Source organism: Ambystoma mexicanum, chromosome 9 (assembly GCF_040938575.1).
Source record: "Ambystoma mexicanum isolate Mex_15411 chromosome 9, UKY_AmexF1_1, whole genome shotgun sequence".
NCBI classification, from domain to species: Eukaryota; Metazoa; Chordata; class Amphibia; order Caudata; family Ambystomatidae; genus Ambystoma; species Ambystoma mexicanum.
This window is the reverse complement of record NC_090931.1, coordinates 1224935468-1224953616: the sequence shown is the minus strand read 5'-3', so window position 1 is coordinate 1224953616 and position 18149 is coordinate 1224935468. Positions and strand designations below refer to the sequence as shown.

Below are 18149 nucleotides of genomic sequence, written 5' to 3'. Positions count from 1 at the left end.
TTTGTAGTACAAAGCAACCGGAGTGCCAAAGGTTGCAGTCTCATGTCATAAATTAATGGGCGTTATAAGGTCAATTTCAAAACCTGCAAAATTCAATGACTGTAAAGTTAAGGCAGGTTAACCTACCCATACCGCATTTCGATTCTTGATATGGTTGAAGACAGTATAGCCATATAATCATTATTTGAGTTAAATTAGATTTTTAATTGTCTCAGTACATGAACCTGAAAAGAACGAGGATTGCGCAATGTATGTATTTTAACTGTAAAACCAAGGAAAGAACCCCCCAAAAACGCCATAGACTTAGCTCCAGGCCTAGAGATGAAGATATGCAAATAGTGGCAACAGCTAAAAGTCACACAGGCATTGGATATTTGCAAGCATGTGAAACAGGCAGGCAGGTAGTCGTCCAGCTCTCACTACGTCTTCTCATAGAGTAGACGATGCTCAAAGAAGACAACTTGAGAAGTAGTAGTCTAATGTCATTAGATGTCCCAGACCCCGACAGGACCTTTCATAATTGAACATATTCTCTTAGACTTGCTCACTCTGCAGTCAGGATGTATGCTATTTTGTGAGCTTGTGCGGTGGGCGTAAGTAGAGAAGTCTTTAATGATGGATGTTTACTCACCATCTGTAATTAGTGCTCTGCTTGTAAGAACCTTCCCCAGCATAAATTTGACCACTGCCAAGATGGAGCACAGGATCCCACTTATAATGGACACGCTAAAGAGGAAGTCATCCTAGAAAAGAAAGTATAAGATATCATTATGCCAGCATTTAAAATGTGTACGCCTCATAAGCAAGTTTGACAAACAGCAGCAATGCTTACACATGATTACAAGAAACACTTAATATGTGAATGCATGGTCATGCTGCTGCAGTGACCATTCTTGCTGCTCCCAGTGAATGGGGTTTGAGCACTCCAAATTAACAGTAAATTAATCATAGTTTAAGGAGAGGACACATTTAAAAAAGGCACATTATAAGCACCCTGTATTAGAAGAGACAAGACACATGATTGGCTGGCACACAATAGCCTACCCTTTTCCAGAAGATAAAGCAATAACTGTTTCATTTGATTTTCCAGTTTGTGTAATAGAATTTTAAACTAATGTGATATTGCCCAGTGGGAGTGAACACCAAGCTAGGTATTCACTAGGGAAAGAGTTAGTGGATATCAAAGAGATGTCAGGGGCTGTACCCAGTCACATGCTTAATGCTTATTTTGTTTGGGGGTTCCCTCTCTGACTAGGCATCGTTGCTCTTGTTAAGCTATTCCCTTCTCAGGATATACTGCAACCAGAGGTGCTTATTACCTGTCCATTAGTGGGCGGCCTAGGCACACAAACACTAACCAAATCCCTCCTTCTGTCTGCAGTGCCATTACTCCTATACATTATAGTGGAGAATTAGGAGGCGCTCTGGCCCTGGGGAGAGGGCGGGGGGAGGGGGGTTGTCACCAGCATTTATGGAAATGTGAAAAGGCTATCCACAGCCACAGAGAATCCTCGTCCATGCACAGAGATAGAGTCCTGACTTCTGAGATGCCTTTCACTCCTCTGGTGGGATTTGCAGGCCCACATTCTTGGAAGCATATCAGTCTGCAGCATTCTGATTTGGCAAGCAGAGATGGTTTGCCTCTCTAAAGACTAATTTAGACAAGAAAAACAAAAAAATAAAAAGGAACCGGGCTGGTAATGGTATGGTAATGTTTATTTGTGTAGCGCCTATACACAAGGCAAGTGTTTCAAAACGCGCAGGGAGGGAACAAGGGAAAAACAACAGTTGTTCAGAGCCCTTGAAATTCAGAGACAATACTAGTCTGCACAGGAAGAGAGGTGCATATGATACAATTAACAGTAGAGATAACAGCAAGTAGGTCTGACGACGATTGTACAGTGTTTCCAAGTGAATTTAGGTGCCGCCATCCAGGGAGGGAAGGCAAGGGCCAAACAGTCAGATGATCATCAGGCATGGTACATTTGGATCGCGCAAGTGCACCGACAGTTCGAGTGGAGGGGGGGGCAGGTGCGGGGGGGCGCAAGAGGACTGGCAGGGTTGCCTGGGACCTGTGAGCCTCTGAGGTGCACCAGGCGGCCAGTCAGTAAGCTGTACGGAAAAGGAGGGTGATGGGGATAGAGCAGACAGATAGGTTAGCAGGGAAGAGGGAGAGAGAAGGATGAGGAGAAGAGGAATGTCTTAAGGAGTTTCCAGAAGGAGATCAGGCTCAAGGCGGAGGGCGGCAAGGAGGCTATTCCAGAGGGATGCCCCTGCTGAGGATAAAGATCTCCCTCCAAATCTCTGTTTGGAGAACCGGCTCACTCGCAGAAGGTTGGAGGTAGAGGAGCGGAGGGCTCGGGAAGGACAGTATTTATGTAGGCATTGTTGCAGATAGGTAGGTCACAGGCCCCAGTAAGCCTTGTGGACAAGGCAGAGGGTCTTGAACCAGATCATTGCCATCATGGGGAGCCAGTGGAAGGATTTCAGTGCTGGAGAGATGAGGTCCCTGGGCTTTGGGCCAAGGATAAGTCTAGTGGTTCTGTTCTGGATGAGTTGCAGAGGGTGCAGAGCAGAGGCAGGGAAGTTAAGAAAGAGGCTGTTGCAGTAGTCCAGCCTTGAGATAACCAAGGCTCTGGAGACAGTGAGCTTCTGGGGAAAGGAGAGGAAAGGAAGAATACCTCTGAGAAGATGCAGAATATGACCCCAACGTTTTTTGCTTCGAAGGTGGGTGCAGGTGCAGGGCCAAAGGAGGCCGGCCAGAGTGAGAGCAGGAAAGCAGGAGCAGGAGTCCCAAAGCTAACAATCTCAGTCTTACTGGCATTGAGGCTGAGGTCGTTTGGAGCACATCATGACTGAATTGCAGACAGACAGTCAGATATGAGCGAGGCACAGGAGGTGGCTGAGGGTAGCCTGAAGGAGAGTTGCCTGTTATCCGCATAACATTGAAAGTAAGAGGTGAAGGTGGCAATCTCCTGTGCCAAGGCAGCCATGTAGACATTGAAGAACCAGGGGGATAGGTTAGAGCCAGGGGGAATGCCACAGATTAAGAGAGTGATAGTAGAGAGAAAGAACCCAAGTTCCACCTGGGATGGACAGTCAGAAAAGAAGGAAGTTAACCATGCCAGAGCCTGGCTTGTGATTCCCATGGTGTCACAGAGGCGTGTGATCAGTGTGTTGTGGTTAACCATGTCAAAGGCAGAGGAGAGGTCAAGAAGAATTAGGACAGAGGGGGTGTTAGTGTTGAGATTTGAGAGCAGGTCTGGGGCGAGGGGGCTAGGTCTATATTGTAGCTACATTACACCATGTTTTCCCAGGGTTTTAGGGTCCTGATAAATATGGGAATGATAATTGTTTGATGTTTACATTTTAATGAGAGGGACATTAAGAAGCAGTTTAGGAGGCGGATGAGTATGATGGGACAAGAGAAAGTGGCTTCAGAACAATGATGGACGGGTGGGATAAACACATGATGGTGGAGTAAAACAAAACACATTTGGACAAAATTAAGAAGTTGATAAGAAATAGTTACTCAAAAAATTGAAGTAAGATAGATGACAAGAGAACAGACAGTATCACATGATAGGAAAGAGTTGAAAGTTAGGAAAGGCTTGTGCTGAGAAACATTATGAGGAAGGATGCCAATTTTGGGACGAGTAATATGGTTAAAGACTCATGACTCAAACACGTAGGCATAAAATAGGCCCGACGGACAGCAGAGACAACTGAGAACAGAAAACTAAAAAAGATTGCCAATAGGTCATCAAAAAAAGGGAGCAGACCTGAGGTTGACATGAATGAAATACAAATAACCACTAGTAGGAAAGGAGACCTGATATCTATGTGAAATTTATATTTATTTATATTGTAAATTAATTTAAGCAAAAGACAAACATATTTAGAAGCCAAGAAAGAGGCAGATAGAAACAATCATGTTAAAATTCAGAAGGATGCAACAAAGGGAAACAATCATATTTTTGACTGGCAGAATGTATCTAAACAGTGCTGCAGAGTGCCAGTCAGTCAGCTCATAATGCAGGCTTTATCCACTGATCAATGACCACCTTCAGTGCTTCGTAGCAGCATAGTTGTCCACTTTCGCTGCCCTTCTGTGGTATGGAATCTCCCCACTCCCCACCCTCCTTCCTGCCTCATTATTTTAATAAAAAGTTGTACTTACCTTTTTGTTTCTTTTCTGCTCTGCTCCAGTGTCGCATCTGTGCATCTGCACAGTGTTCACCATGAAAATTAAAACATGGCTCTCTTTTTAGCTCATTTTTCATTTTCAATGACAGCCATATTTAAATGGACACTATTTTACCTTCATGAAAGAACCCAGTGAGAAAGATATCTATATAGATATTTGTGAAAGTGTGTTTGTATGTTCAGGGTTAGCTCCAGCCCCATAGCAGTTGGTGGGCTGAAATGTTGGCCCACAGTCGGCATACCAATCTGGGGTGTACTGAAGATAGTGAAATTTGACCAATCCCACCCATTCTCCTTGCACAGGGTGGGGTCCCGCCCCGATTTCGGGAGATTTGCTGATTTTGTGATTTTTCAAAAATAGGAAGTTGTGGCACAATTAAACATACACAAGGTTATAGGAGACCCCCACATGCATGTCACCTACAGACCCGTGCAACAACGGGTGGTACCGTTACTTTCTCATAATTGGAATTGCTTGTCATTAGCATCTGCAACTTGCCCCGTATGTAAAATAGCAATAATGGCAGGCACTTAACACAGACCCGACTGTTAGCGCCAGCCCTGCATGCATAGCATTTTTGCCTGAGGGGAAACTGCTCAGTAGTTATAGGGGCCTAATTTACCGAATTTGGTTCATGCTGAAAAGTGACTTTGCGCATTTTGCAGTGCGCAAAACTCCTTTTCCCGATTCATGGATCAGACTTTGCGTGTTTTTCTGGGACTCTGCACGGGTCTGTCACATCTGGGTGTGCAGTCGTGCGCTTTGCACGACACTCCCCGCAAAGTGTGGGACAGGACCTACGCAAAGAAATAAATAGGGGCCAGAACATGCATATTCCCCATTCTTCTGGCAAAATGAGCAAGAACAAGGAATAACCTGGGCGTGATGAAGGACGGCCCACGCGAAGAATTTGCACGCCCAGTCAAACGCAATGCCAACTAAATTCATGGATTTCAACGCGCAACTTCAAGTTTGGAAAAGTCACATGCAAACCTTGTGAATTCACCACCACATAATAGGAGGCACAAAGCACTGTGCACATAGGATCCAATGGGCAAAGGTAATGTTAACATAGCAATTTAGGGGTGATGCCACATAGTTGAGGTACTGCTTGGAGTTAGGGGTGATCGAATGAAGAGTAGCGGGGTGGTGCCTTTAATTATAGGGGTTTGTATGCAGGTTTACAGGGTTACGCAAAATGGTATGCAGATTATCAGGGTGCAGTTTAGAGTTATGGGGGTTTGTACTTAGTGACGCCGGGTTACTGCCTTGGTTGCAGGGGGGTGGCCTGCAGTATTGGAGGGGTGCTTGATGGTGGGGATTAGGTAGGTTCAAAGGTTAGTATATGTTGCTGGTTTTGATTTGCATGGGGGTCTGGTGTGGGTGTCTACTCTTTTTTTCTTTGCGCCTATGGTTACTTTGCAGTTAGAATTCCATGAATATGAGGAACGCGCAAAACATACTTTTCCGTGCAGGTAGGCGCAAAGTTGTTTACTTTGCAGGGACTTTGCACTTTTTCTATCAATCGGGCCCTGTCTCCAAATACTGGTTTTCATCATGTGTTTGAGAACGTTTCTGTTTTAGCAGAAAATAACCAAATGCATAGGGAGATAAAAGAAGGTGCACAGGCTCAGCCAGTTTAGTAAAGTGGAGCAGCTGGGATTATAACTCTGGTTTTAAAATTTCACAGACACCATTGCAGGCACTAGACCGTGGGCCTCATTACACGGACGGCGGTAAGGGTTAACGGTCACAGTTAATGGTAACGGTGATCGTTAACCCTTACCGCCGTACTGCGAGGTCCCTTTGCGGCTTGGAGATTTTAACGCCTGCTTTTTGCAGGCGTTAAAATCCAACCCGTAAAGGGACCTCGGAGCTTATTACGGCACCGTAATTTACGGTGCCGTAATTAGCGCCGTCCCCATTTCCATTGAGCCTTATGGGGCCAAAATGGGAATGGGGAAGGGCAATGGAAGAAGGCGGAATTACCTCCTTCCCGAACTCGGAATTAGGCGGTAATACTCCTTTCTTCCAGGGCGGTGCCGGTATTTTACCGGCTTGAACCATGGTGCTAATAGCGCCATGGTTCTCCGCCTACCGTGTTATGAGGCCCTGTATCTCTTTACCTTATCAGAAATCAGAGAGAAAGGAGAATGGCTAGAAGGAATACTCAAACAGTGTTCAGAATAACATTATGCACAAGACTAAGAAATACAATTTAGAAAGATTTGAGATAGAAAGATCAGTTATCAAGAATACACACTTTAAACAGACTTTTAGTATGCAGCAAGCCTAAATGAATAAGGAGAATTAGTTAAACTAAGAGAAATTAGTTAATTTTGAAGATTTGATGAGTACAATTCAAATATGTCGAAAACAAAAAAGGATGAGGAAAGTATGATAGGAAAAGGACAAAGAAAAGATGTGGAGGAAAAGAAATCATGAAGTAAGATACTGACACTATATACACTTTAAAGGTTTGGAGAATAATATTCAGAAGATTATTATGGGAACGGAAACCCAGAGGAAACAAAAAAGAGACAGTAATGAGAAATTAACCAAAAGATGAAGTTCTAAGTAAGAATAGGAAGCAGCAAATATCTACATAGGAATTTTGTTATGATTCACTGCTGCAGCCATGGGCTAGCGACATGGTCGCTATAGCAACATTGGTGACGCCTTCCTTACCATTATGGAGGGGTGCGTCACGTTGGCACATTGCGTGACATTGTGACATCATCTGCTCAGCAACCCGGAAGACGTTTACCAGCTACTTTAGTGCCCAATGCGAAGTAAACATTGGACCTCTTTACGACTCTGGCGGTACGGTATAGACGGTGCTGATATGGCACTGGCACCGTCCATACCGTACTGCCTGATTCTGAGTTTCCCTTGCGGGTCCATGACAGGTCTGACCTGGCGGGCTGTGCGGCACCCGCGAGGGAAACACATGGATGCACCGGCACCGTTATAAACGGTGCCGGTGCAGCCATGCTCCTCATCCTCACTCTGCCCAATGGGGCAGAGTGGGGATAAGGAGCCTGGCATTACCGCCACCCACGAATGGGCAATTACCGGCCCATTCAACTCGTAATGGGCCGGTAAGTGCCCATTCATGGGTGGCGGTGCCGGATGCGAGTTCGGCGGTAGCCATGCCTGTAATGCAGGCACAGCTACTGCCGAACTCGTAATGAGGCCCATTGTGTCACAATTGTCCTCCCCCATTGCACTGACGCTGTGTTTCTCCAGCATGGGGTCTGGCATGGATTCACATGCTCATGAATATTCCCCGTCGTCAGGCTGGGAATCCTCGGTAAAGAAAAAACCAGTATCAGTTTCGTTTCTGATCTGTCTTTCGTAGTAATAACCAATCACTGGTCTCTGCGTCATACTGACCACAGCCAATGACTGCCCTCTACCTAAGCACCGCCTCTGGCAGCCATCTTCAGATTTTTACCGCACGTTCATGTGTTGGGATCCTCGTGCTATTGCTCTCGAGCGTTAGTGCTATTTTTCGCGCTTTTTTCACAAAAACTTCGATTCTTTCGGTCAAAAGAGCCTCAAGCTCCACCGATCCTACATCCGATCAACGGGGACCCGTGTCGGATTCGTCTGCGCCCCTCAAGGGTGAAGATTTCGTCGAGCTACCCTTCGGAGGACTCCAGAAGCTTCTCAGGCCCGGTCTCGGAGATGGCCCAGGAGAAGGGAAGCTCGACGCCCGGAAAGCTGTTCAGGGTCTGCCCTGGATGCCAGCTGCAGAACGTCTTTAAGGAGGACGAACACTCTTTCTGCCTTTACTGCCTTCATGAGGACAAGACGCACGTGGAGAAGGACTGTGCGTTTTGCGGCAACATGTCGGAACGGACCATGAAGGACCGCCATCAACGTCTCGCCAACTGGCTGGAGGGTAAGAGCCCGTCTGGCGAGAAGAAGAAGAAATCCGAGCGGTCTTCTAAGACCTTTGAGGGCGCCCCGGCGACGGGGGCCCAACATAAGGCCAAGCACCGCTAGTCCGCTGGCACCGGGACCGCCGAACGGTCGGGCTCTACGGGCGCCAGGCAGGGCGCACCCTCCCCGGCACCATCAACCACGAGCCAACGCTCTGGGTCGGGTAAGAGGAAGGCCGAGCACCCGGCGAAGCTCCTGGAGAGGCCCCGGTCGAGCTCTAAGGCAGAGGAGGAGCGTGGCAGTGCCCCCTCCCTCAAGGATAAGGCGGTGAGCGCACCTAAGGTGGTGAAGGCCTTGATCCATCCGACCAAGCCCTCTATCGAAACGGTCGCGGCGGCCCTGGCTCAGCCTGTGGAGGCTGCACCAGTGGTGGCGACCTCAGGGCCCAGAATCTCCCTGCCTCCTCGGAGGGAGTCTTCTTTTGTGCCCATCGATAGGACCCCCGTGAAACCCTCCGTGGGGAAGAAGAAGGGGGGGCAGGGCGTCGTCGTAGATTCGGCCTCAACCTCAGAAGAGGAGCTGATCGAGGTCTTAAGCCACGGCCTAGGCGTGGAAGAAGGCCAGCCCGTCGGAATGGACCCCGACGCAGGTGACGACGACGACATCGTCGAGGATACCGACGGGGCCCCTGCTCGCCCGTCGGATTCCCCTCTGCCAGCGCCGCAAGACAACTCGGCGGCCATTTTGTTGGCCATACAGTCCTTATGCTCCGAGATAAGGACGAGGCTACCGTTACCGACGGAGGAACCTCTCCCGTCGGGGGATCCAGAACCGGGACCTTCTGGTGTTCCCCCTACCAAGAAAAGAAGGATCCATCCACCACCTCCTTTTCAACCGTCGCGCCCCGTCCAGCCCTCCTCCCCGTCCACCCGAGGGGATGATACGGGGACTGACACGGCAGCGACGGGTACGGACGACGAGGCATACGACGAGGATATTCCGTCGTCGCCTCCCACCAGGGCTTCTCCGCCCGACGAGATCGGATCTTTCCACTCCATGATCTCCAGGGCTTCCGAGCTTTTCCAACTCTGCCCTGAGGAGAAGAAAAAGGAAGGCTTCCTTTATCAGCGGCGCGAGGCCAAGAGGAAGACGGTCCTCGCAGTGCCTCTGTTGGACGACATTTGGGATGAGGGCCTTTCCCTCCTCAAGAACCCTTCCACGACGCCAGCTAGAAGAGACCGGTACGAGAAAAAGTACCGGGTCCCGGACACGGCCCCCCTATGCCTCCGGGCGCAGCCTACCCCGGATTCCGTCGTCTCCGCGGCAGCCAGGAAGAAAGCGGGGGGGGGTGCGGCCTCCACATCTACTTCCCCGCCGGACGGCGAGGGAAAGAAATTGGATGCTATGGGACGTAGAGTCATCTCGTCGGCAGCGACGACGATTAAAGCGGCCAACGCCTTGGCTATCGTGGCTCGCTACGACAGGGAGCTGTGGTACAAGATAGCTCCCCTGCTGGATTTTCTGCCGGACAACAAGAGGGCAGAGGCCCTGGAGATCCTGCAGGAAGGTGAGGTGGCCTCGGACCACGCCATCACCGTGGCGACGGACATCGCTGACACTGGGTTCCGCCAGCTGGGCAACGGCGTTTGCCTTCGACGTCGTGGATGGCTCAAAGCTACGGACTTCCGGCAGGACGTCCAGACCAGAGTCCTGGACATGCCCTTCGACGGGAACAACCTGTTTGGGAAGACAGTGGACGATTCCCTTCAGGCCATCAAGGCGGATACTCAGACGTCCCGGGCCCTTGGAGTTCTGCAGCAACGACGGACGCCCTTTCGGAGCGGCGGAGGCAAGGGCGCCTCCAAAGGTTCCGGCGGCGGTTTCGCTTCCTACCGTCAAGCGGCCCGCTCGTCATCGCAAGAGGCCTACAGAGGACGAGGCAAGTCTAGCGGACCCCGCCGTCGTCGCCAAGGAGGTCAAGGCGGCAAGGCCGCGTCCAAGCAGGATTGAACCGGCCGTGGGGTCGGGCCCCCACCGAAGCACCCCGGTGGGAGGCCGGCTGGCGGGCTTCGTCAGCGTGTGGGAGTCCATCTCCACCGACCGTTGGGTGCTGGACGCCCTGGCCCGGGGCCACTCGCTCGAGTTTCAAAGAAGGTGCCCGCGCGTCCCCCCCGTGGCCAGGAAAGAACTTCACGTCCCTCAACTTCTCCTGGAGGTAAAGGCGATGCTCAGAAAGGGCGCCATCGAACTCGTCCCAAAGAGGCTTCGGGGCTCCGGAGTCTACTCGAGATACTTCCTCGTGAAGAAGAAGACGGGAGGATGGCGCCCCATCCTAGACCTGCGACGTCTGAACAAGTTCATCAAGGCGCAGAAGTTCCGGATGGTCACCCTCCAGCACGTCCTGGGGCAGCTGGAGGAAGGAGACTTCCTATCGTCGTTGGATTTGGAGGATGCCTACTTCCACATTCCCATCCTAAAGGGGCACCGAAAATTCCTCAGGTTCGTGGTCCAGGGGCGTCATTACCAGTTCAAAGCCCTTCCCTTCGGACTACGGTCGGCACCCAGGGTATTCACCAAGTGCCTCGCACCGGTGGCGGCGCAGCTGCGCCGCGAGGGGTTTCACGTCTTCCCCTACCTGGACGACTGGCTCATCCGCGCCAAGACGAGGGAGCTCGCCGTGGTCCACACGGCAAGGACCGTCCAACTCCTCACGGACCTGGGATTCTCCGTGAATTACGCCAAATCCCACCTGGTGCCCGCGCAAGTCGCACTGTTTCTGGGAGCGAGGCTCGACACAGTGTCCCTTCTGGCCTCCCCGTCGGAGGAGAGGACCAGGACCATCTTGGGCAAGGTGCAACGGATGTTGGTGGCCGACGCGGCCAAAGTGAGGTCCATCAAGTCCCTCCTCGGGATGATGTCTTCCTGCATCTACCTCATTCCCATGTGCAGGCTCCGGATGCGCCCGTTGCAAGAATTCCTGGATGCGCGCTGGATCCAGACGACGGGCAGCTTCGAGGAAAGGATCAAGCTCGACGAGAGTTTCCGATGAGCGATACGGTGGTGGGGCACCCGCGCGCATCTGACGGCGGGCATGGACTTCCAGACCCCAGCCCACCAGGAGACTGTGACCACGGATGCCTCCCTGGAAGGGTGGGGAGCGCACACCGAAAATCTGCACGCAAGAGGACTCTGGCTCCCGACGGAGAAGTCCCTGCATATCAACGTCCTGGAGCTCCGTGCAGTGTTTTGGGCCCTCAGGTCCTTCCTTCCGTCCCTCAAGGGCAAGGTGGTGAGGATCTTCACCGACAACACCACCACCAAGTTTTACATCAGGAAACAGGGCGGAACCAGGTCCCCAGCGCTGTCCAAGGAGGCGCAGGACCGGTGGCATTGGGCCGTCGCCCAAGGGATTTTTCTGGTGCCGTTTCATCTGGCAGGGATAAAAAACACCATCGCCGACTCACTCAGCAGGGAGCTGCGCTCGTGCCACGAGTGGGAACTACGGCAGGATCTGGTGGATCGCCTCTTCCGACGGTGGGGCACGCCCCAGATCGACCTGTTTGCGACGGCGACGAACACCAAGTGCCGGAGGTTCGCCAGCAGGTTTCCCCAGACGAGGAGCATGGGCGATGCTTTCTCGTTCCCCTGGGAGGGCCTGTTCCTCTACGCGTTCCCTCCCTTGCCTCTGCTAATCCGGCTCGTCAACCAGCTCAAGAGGTCACGGTGCAGGATGATCCTCGTCGCACCTGCGTGGCCGAGGCAGATATGGTTCCCGGACTTGCTGGACTTGTCAGCGTCCCCGCCGATCAAGCTGCCGGCGGACGCGGATCTACTCTCCAGGGAAGGAGGCGCCATCCTCCACCACGACCCGAAGTCGCTGAACTTGCAGGCCTGGCTCCTGCAGCGCTAGAGTTTGGAGGATACGACATACCGGCCGATTGCAGAGAGGTTCTTGCAAAGGCCAGGGCGTCCTCGACTCTTAAATGCTACGGACACAAATGGAAGAGGTTCTCTGTCTGGTGCCACGCACAGAAGATTAACCCTCTACGGATTACGGCTCCCCAAGTACTGCCGTACCTGCTGACGCTGGCCAAAGCTGGTCTGGCGCACGTGTCCATCAAGATTCATCTTGCTGCGATCTCCCGATACACCAGAACCACGGGGCGGACGTCCTTGTGGTCTCATCGTCTGGTGAAAGAGTTCATGAAGGGACTGTTCAGATCGTTCCCGCCGGTGAAGGCTCCGGCCCCGGCGTGGGAGCTCAACGTGGTGCTGACCAAGCTCATGGGACCTCCGTTCGAGCCTCTGCACTCGGCCCCGTTGAAGTTTCTATCGTGGAAAACAGCTTTTCTTGTGGCCATCACCTCCGCACGACGAGTGGGAGAGATCCAGGCCCTTTCCTGCAAGGCCCCGTACTTGACTTTCCACGACACGAGGGTAGTGCTCAGGACGCACCCCTCCTTCATGCCCAAGGTACCGTCGGACTTCCATCTCAACAAACCCTTGGTGTTGCCTGTGTTCTTCCCGTCGCCTTCGTCGCCGGCTGAGAGGACTTTGCACTCGCTGGATGTGGCTAGAGCGCTGAAGTTCTACGTGGACCACACGAAGTGTTTTCGGAAGACGTCACAACTCTTTGTGAACTTTGGACCTGTCAATCAGGGGAAGGCTCTCTCGAAGGCTTCCATTTCCAGATGGCTCTCCGGCTGTATCATGTACTGTCATCGGTTGGCAAACCGACCGCTGCCTGGCCGTCCGAGAGCCCATTCCACCAGAGCGATCGCAGCTACCACGGCGTTCCTTTCTGGTGTGCCCCTGCTGGACATATGCAGGGCTGCTACGTGGAGGTCGACGCACACCTTCACGAAATTCTACTGCGTCGACCGGGATTCCAGGGAGGAGTCCAGGGTCGGCCAAGCAGTGCTGCGCAACCTGTTCACCTGAGGTGAGCCTGGTGAGGAGGTAAGATGCTTAATGTTGAGTTTGATGTAATGCTTAATGTTGAGCCTTTGCCACCTCCCGTGGTTGTGCATGTGTGTACTGCTATGTATTCTTTATTCATGAGCATGTGAATCCATGCCAGACCCCATGCTGGAGAAGGAACAAGTTACTTACCTGTAACTGTTGTTCTCCAGCATGGGTCTGGCATGGATTCACATGCGAACCCTCCCGCCTACCCCTCTGCGGCTCTTCACTTGGTCATACTGCGACTTTACGTGCTTCCAAATCTGAAGATGGCTGCCAGAGGCGGTGCTTAGGTAGAGGGCAGTCATTGGCTGTGGTCAGTATGACGCAGAGACCAGTGATTGGTTATTACTACGAAAGACAGATCAGAAACGAAACTGATACTGGTTTTTTCTTTACCGAGGATTCCCAGCCTGACGACGGGGAATATTCATGAGCATGTGAATCCATGCCAGACCCATGCTGGAGAACAACAGTTACAGGTAAGTAACTTGTTCCTTATTTCTTTTCTGCTTGCTTACCTTGCCCTTCTCCACCACTTGCCTTCTCCTAATTCTGCCTTCCTTGTTGCCGTCTCCCCCATTTTCTCCCTGGCGCTCCTTCTTGCTCTGCTCCTCCCTGTTGCTGCTAATCCATCGACTGCTTGCTTCTTTTCTCTGCCTCTGGGCCATTCCTGGACCTTATTTCATCAGGAGCCATTCATTCAAGAATTCTTTCTACTGAGCTGGGGATCAGTCTGGACCTTCATCACCACAGCTTACATTTGTTTTCCCTGTAAGGGTTTCTCCTGTTCTCCTTGGCTCCACGTCCCCTGGGCAGAGTCTAAACACCTGTTTTCAGTCCAGGGTCGCGGTGGCTCCCCAGGGGACTGGAAGTCACTCACGTCTCTAGGCGTCGTTACCAAGTACTACGGTAAAACACAATCTTGACACGTATTCAAGTGATTTGTGGAAGCATCATGAAACATAGCAAAACATTGAGAATGAAAAGTTTAAAACCAGGTTTATGGGTTGTTTCCCTGTTTATGTAGTTTGTCCTAAAGAACCATGAACCTAAGAGTTACATGGCAAAAGGTGATGATGTTAGGGAGGATGTGCGGGGGAATGGGAAATAGTGACTGAAGCAGTGAATAAACAAGCATTGATAAAGCTAATAGGTCTGTCTTCATATATGGCAGTAGCATTTATCCGGGAAATCCACCACAAGAAAAAACCCTCTACATTTAGAAATCTGGTCTTATCACTTTGGACAATGATTGTTAAGGGGTCGGTGGCAGAAATGAAACAGTTCTGAACAGAGGTAGTGACTTTCATTGAAGAGGAGTTCTTGTCATTTTCCAACAGTTTTTTATGAAGGTTGAACACAACCTAGAGCTAAACAAGCAGGAAGCGGAGGGGAAGGGGATAGGGCTGAGTGAAGGAATCCATGTTTCCATTCAAGTCAGAGCAACGCAGTGCGAGCTAGTGTCTAGAGAATACGGATACTTTTAGCACTTTGCGCTAAGCCCAAAATAGTAGTCTACTCCTCTAAACTCTCCAATAGAATATCAGTAATAGTGGAAACGGAGTTATAAGCCCGCTTTAGCCCGATTAAGACTATAACAGAGTGAGAGAGATGATGGCACACACAGTTTTTCCCTAGGGTCAAGCTATGACAATCTTTCTCTGCACTGGAAAGTGATGAAGACATGCATGGTTATTACCTATATGTCTCATTCAAGCAAGAAGTTGGCCGCAGGATACTGTTGAGTTTGGGGAAACTTTCAAACAGGTAATGCATTCATGTTTTTAATTGCTGTGAAGAATTTATGGTGACAGCTGAATAGATCTAGAAGATACTTTGAACTACTGTTTTAACCCTTCCCCCATTACTTAAGACTGGATCCTTAGGTTTTTTGTGCCTCCAACACTTCAATGGAGTCCACATGTAGTAGGGTGTCTAGGACAAATACACTCTACTCGAATTACTTTTCTGATGGATTTTAAGTGGAACACAAAAAGTTAGCATACAAAACGACCAATATTTGGCCTGAAACTGAAGATATGTGTTCCACTCGTTTATGTGTGCGACCAGGATTCATGACTGAATGGATGCTGAATTTGTCAGATACACTATTATGTTTGGAAAAGCACAAAGAATGGGTGGAAGACGCCTATTACAATGTGGTAGACAGCCTTATGATTAGCGGTATGTCCTCAGCTGTTCCATGGCCCCTACTTATTTGCATGGTCATACACGCTCAATCTGATCTTTGACTTAGCCCTGATTGGCCATGACTGAAGAAAAAAGTATTTTAGCAAAACTAAGTTTCGGAAAAATATCATCCATTTTCCAATGGTCAATTTGTTAACTCAACACTTTCAGACATATGTTCTTACCTTTGTTTTTAAATGCTTACATGATAACAGTGTGTTTTGTACAGAGTTCACACTCCAAATGGCCATGAGAATTTCCTGTGCAAAGTGCATCTCCGTGAAAGCTGTTGTGTGTTTTCTGCATTTCACATTTTACTGGTATCCTCTGATCTTCAGGCTTCTGGTGACGCAGGATATTCAATGGAAGGTATTGGCATCGGCCTTGTGTACAGCCCTCTGAAAGATGGAGCTTCCGGTTTCGGGAACCTGCCTGCTACCGTGTGTGGGTGACAGAGACTTCTCAGTGGACTCCAGGATGTAGCTGCGGGTGGTTCCAGTCCAGCGGGTGTTCTATTGGACATTGGAAGGGTGGGTCTTCCAGAATGCAATCATTACCTACAGCTCACGCTTCAGACATATTTACCTCATCCTATTGGCCTATCGGTGATTGTGTTTGTTTAACTGAACACAGATTGTATTAAATGTATATATAGTTGTATTGTATCACATTTTCCAAGCAATTTCATGTGCTTTACAGTTTTGAGCAGCGTATTTAAATGGAGAGTTATTTAATATACTACCCCCCATAAAGGGGAAAAAAGTAGTGTACAGCGGGGGTGGCTTTATTTCGTTTTCAGAGGTATCCAGTGCATTGAGGTTTTGGCTCTGAACTACAGTACATGTGTGCTTGTTTGCAAGTTATCTTTGAAGCCAAAGTATGAGTGATGTTAAAATGTGGGAAGCTGTTTGTAGTTTTAATTTGTATAATAGAAATAGAAAGTATGTTGCTATCAATGTCTACTGCGTTATTTTCTTGGATTGTATTGCTAATGATGAGAACCTGCAGTTTTCCTTTTTGATCATATTTACATTTTAAAGTTGCCTGTCGTGTGAGGTCCCTGTATTGTTTATTGTTTTACTTCCTGGTACACAGACTTTTCCTCATTGCTCCTCATCGATTGCCTCGTCAGGGTTGCAATTCTGAATGTGCCCTGGACAGGCTTGGGGAGTTTGCTAAAAACCAATTATGTTCAGAGCTAGGTTTGTGCGATAAAAATCCCTGCACATACACACATGCACACATGCATACATGCATACATGCATACACACATAGCTATGTGGGCTCCACTAATTGGTGGGAGCCTTTTCGTGCATAATTATGTACAGGATGATTGGGGTCAGCCTGCTGTAGGCAGGGGCTGTCATTTCCATGAACCACGTGGACATCCAGTACTGAGGCCAAGAGCCTTGCTGCAGTGAGCGGGCAGGGATGTTGCCAACTATGGTTATGAAGTCTGCCTGCTCTGTGAGTGAGAGGGACATTCCCAGAGCCAGATGTGTCCCGATACTTAAACAGTCTCCGGGACTGACCTTGAATCCAACCTGAGAGAAAGCCCGGGAAAATGACTGTAATTGCTTGAATGTGACTGCATCTTAGCTAGGCCACTTCTGATGACAAACCTCTCCCTGCTATCAGGGGTGGACTGGGAATCAAAAGAGGCCCTGGAAATAATGTTCAAAGGTGCGCCATATTACCCATTTTCAGCAAGCCCAGCCCCGTTCCTATGAGAAAATGTGGAAACACCACACAAAAGAGGCCCAGGCAGCAGAGCCCTAGCGGGAAATGTCCAGAGTTCCCTATAGGCCAGTCCAGCCCTGCCTGCTATTATGAACTCCAGTCTTCTTTACTGTGATCAGAAAGAGATCCTGAATATAATTCTCTCCCCTTTACCTCGCATGCACAACTGAGTAATCAGCCCAATTAACCTTTGCGACCCAACATATTAGTTTCTGCCCCCGCGTGGATCGGGTACAAAGAGGCAGAACCCTTGCATTCTTGAGCTATGGTAAGCAACAGTGCCTGTGATTACTAAAGAACCATCCTTGCATCGGTCACTGACCCTGGTGAAGAGTGAAGAGCACATAGATGAGAAACACCCAGTAGCTGGTGAGTATTTTGATGGCACCTATGTAGACATGCAGGGTTGAGTCAACGTGTGCAGCTTTCACTGAAATTCTCTGCCCCTCCAGCGAGGACATTGTTTGCTCACAGCAAGTCACCCACACTGGCCCCAGGGAGAACTGCCACCCATTAGTTAATATGTGAAAGAAACTTTAAGACTTTCAACATTAATGTATTGTCATCTCAGTATGCACATGACACCTCCTGCAATGTATAACTAGAGAATGCATGTGTATAACATCTCTGTGCAGACCTTCTATTAGTTTAAGTAATAATGTGTTACACTGTGTTAGCCCACCTCTTATTTTATGAGGTGACATTGACGGCTTGACCACAGCTAGCAGAGAAAGCTTGGGAACGTACATTATAAGGTGCAGGGGCGTTGCTAGGGGAGGGGGTAAGGGGGCTATAGCCCCTGATCTTTTGGTTGTAGCCCCGGATAGAATCTCAGGAGCTACAGCCAAAAGACTAGCTAGCCCCCAGTCCCAACAGTACCGACATCAGCTTAGCCCCGGGTCTTTTCCAGACCTAGCAACTCCCCTGAGAAGGTGCTCTCATAACGTTGACATCGAGAAATCACCTTAACACTAATGTTCTAACTAAAGCTTCATTCGGTGCATTTAGCACCAAGAAAATGACGTGCCTCAGGATAGCATCAAAAACACACATGAAACTCCATATAGCATCACGTATACACTTCAGGGGTAACTTATTGGTTCAATGAAAGGCCTTGTTGGGCAGAAATACAACCAGTTAGTTGTGATAAGTCAGGGGA

The 18149-nt window shown here is 49.6% G+C and overlaps 1 protein-coding gene across 1 annotated transcript in view; it reads right to left on the bottom strand.

Annotated features, from left to right (window-relative positions):
- Positions 1–18149, bottom strand: part of TMEM163 (transmembrane protein 163) — a 1101439-nt gene that overhangs the window by 153878 nt on the left and 929412 nt on the right. Inside the window, exon 6 of the mRNA XM_069616569.1 lies at positions 632–743. Within this exon, the coding sequence (XP_069472670.1) occupies positions 632–743 (112 nt within the window). The remainder of the gene's footprint in view (positions 1–631; positions 744–18149) is intronic.